This window comes from Fonticula alba, assembly GCF_000388065.1.
Source record: "Fonticula alba strain ATCC 38817 unplaced genomic scaffold supercont2.3, whole genome shotgun sequence".
NCBI lineage: Eukaryota > Rotosphaerida > Fonticulaceae > Fonticula > Fonticula alba.
This window is the reverse complement of record NW_009242973.1, coordinates 1,272,459-1,274,147: the sequence shown is the minus strand read 5'-3', so window position 1 is coordinate 1,274,147 and position 1,689 is coordinate 1,272,459. Positions and strand designations below refer to the sequence as shown.

Here is a 1,689-nt window from a genome sequence, read left to right as displayed (position 1 = left end):
GGGGGGGGGGGAAACAGCCGAGTCAGACAAGGAAGGAGAGAGAGAGAGGAGCAAGAGGCACCAGGAAGACACATCGAGGAGACGCACTGTAGGCGCCCATGTTGCCGGTGTTGATGGGCAGGCCCAGGCGCTGGCCATACAGGAGCTCACCCGGGGCATGGTACGGGACGGCCGGGTAGCCGGTCTTCACCGAGAGCAGCGAGGCCAGGGAGCCACCGAGCGAGTGGCCGGTGAACCAGACCGTGGCCTTGGGGTACTTGGAGCGGACCTGGTTGTAGATGTTGAGGGCGGCCTTGTAGTAGGAGAGCGAGTCGTTCTGCATGGCGCTGCGCAGGCAGGAGTTGCTGCACTTGTTGTCGCTGCCGTTGCCACGGTAGCAGTCGCAGACGGTCTTCCAGCCGGAGGACACGCGGGCGCAGCAGCAGCTGAACATGCGGTTGTCGATGATCTTGTCATTGGCCGAAGTGGGGCCGCCGATGCCGAGGAAGGACAGGGAGGTGCCCTTGAAGTCGATGACCGCCACCGACTTGCTGGCATTGGTGTAGACATACCCGCGCAGGGCGTTGCCACTCCAGCCGAAGCTCATGGCCGGCTTGCCATAGGTCGGCAGGGTGTACCACTCCTTGGACTCGGAGGAGCTGTAGTAGGCGTTGCTGGTCATCTTGGCCAGCTCCAGGACGGTGGCCTTGTCCTTGACATTGGGCAGGGACATGGTGTTGGCCTCCTCCGGCTCGATGTCCAGGATGGTGTCGACGTAGTACTCGGGGAACTCCTCGGTGGCGGTCGGGTGGGACACCTTGCGCAGGCCGGAGTAGCGGAACTCGTCCATGCGGTCGGCGATCTCGGCGTCACCGCGGGGAACATGCTGGCCGGCGGCGCGGAGCTGGGCCACGCGCTTCAGCACCCGGCGGATGTCCAGGTGGCCGAACTCCTCGGGCTTGTCCATGTCACCATGCTGGTAGACGTCCGAGATCTCGAAGTCCTCGGTGCCGAGGTCGCGAGCCTCGAAGGCCCGGGCCGCCGCACCGAAGAGGGCCAGCAGGGCCAGGAGGGTGAGGAAGAGGGAGCGCAGGGGGCGGGTGGCGACGATCATGACGATGACGATGATGAGGCCTGATGGGGGGGTGTGGCGGGGGCGAGGTTAGGCGGTGTGGGGACGGCAATGCCAAGGGTGTCGGGGAGGCGAAGAAGCGCAAGCAGGGGCAGGGGCAGGGGGGTGGGCACAGGAGCAGGAAGGAGGGGGGGGGGCGGCGGGAGGAGGAAGTACCAGTCTCTGTTATTGAAGGGAGGGGACTCGCAATCGAAAAACAGATTCTCTCTGTCCCGGGCTTGGGGCGCCGCGGGCCGCCGGACCGCCCGCCCAAATAGCCCCCGGCACCGGCGACCCCCCGAGGGGTGAGGCAAACACTCATATGTGTTTCCCCACCGCGCACACACACACACACACACACACACACACACACACACACACACACACGCGCGCCCGTGCAGGCCGGCGGACACACGTACCCCGCGCGCCCGAGGGGCGGCCGAGGGGGGAGGTCCCAGGGGGACCCCAGGGGTGGGTGGGGAGATGGCGGCCACCCCTCGCACTTGCGCGGCAACGGCTCTGCGAGCCTGTGCGGACGGACGCGCCCCAGCGCCCCGGGCCCCGGTCTGTCCGGCCCACGTCCCTCCCCCCCCCCCCCC

General features: G+C 67.3%; 1 protein-coding gene across 1 annotated transcript in view; it reads right to left on the bottom strand.

The window, feature by feature from the left end:
* Positions 1-1,370, bottom strand: part of H696_02069 (hypothetical protein) — a 2,702-nt gene extending 1,332 nt beyond the window's left edge. Inside the window, exons 1-2 of the mRNA XM_009495967.1 lie at positions 1,268-1,370; positions 88-1,113 (exon numbers count right to left, since the gene is read on the bottom strand). Of these exons, the coding sequence (XP_009494242.1) occupies positions 88-1,093 (1,006 nt within the window). The 5' untranslated portion in view covers positions 1,094-1,113; positions 1,268-1,370. The remainder of the gene's footprint in view (positions 1-87; positions 1,114-1,267) is intronic.
* Between the last annotated feature and the right edge of the window lie 319 nt (positions 1,371-1,689).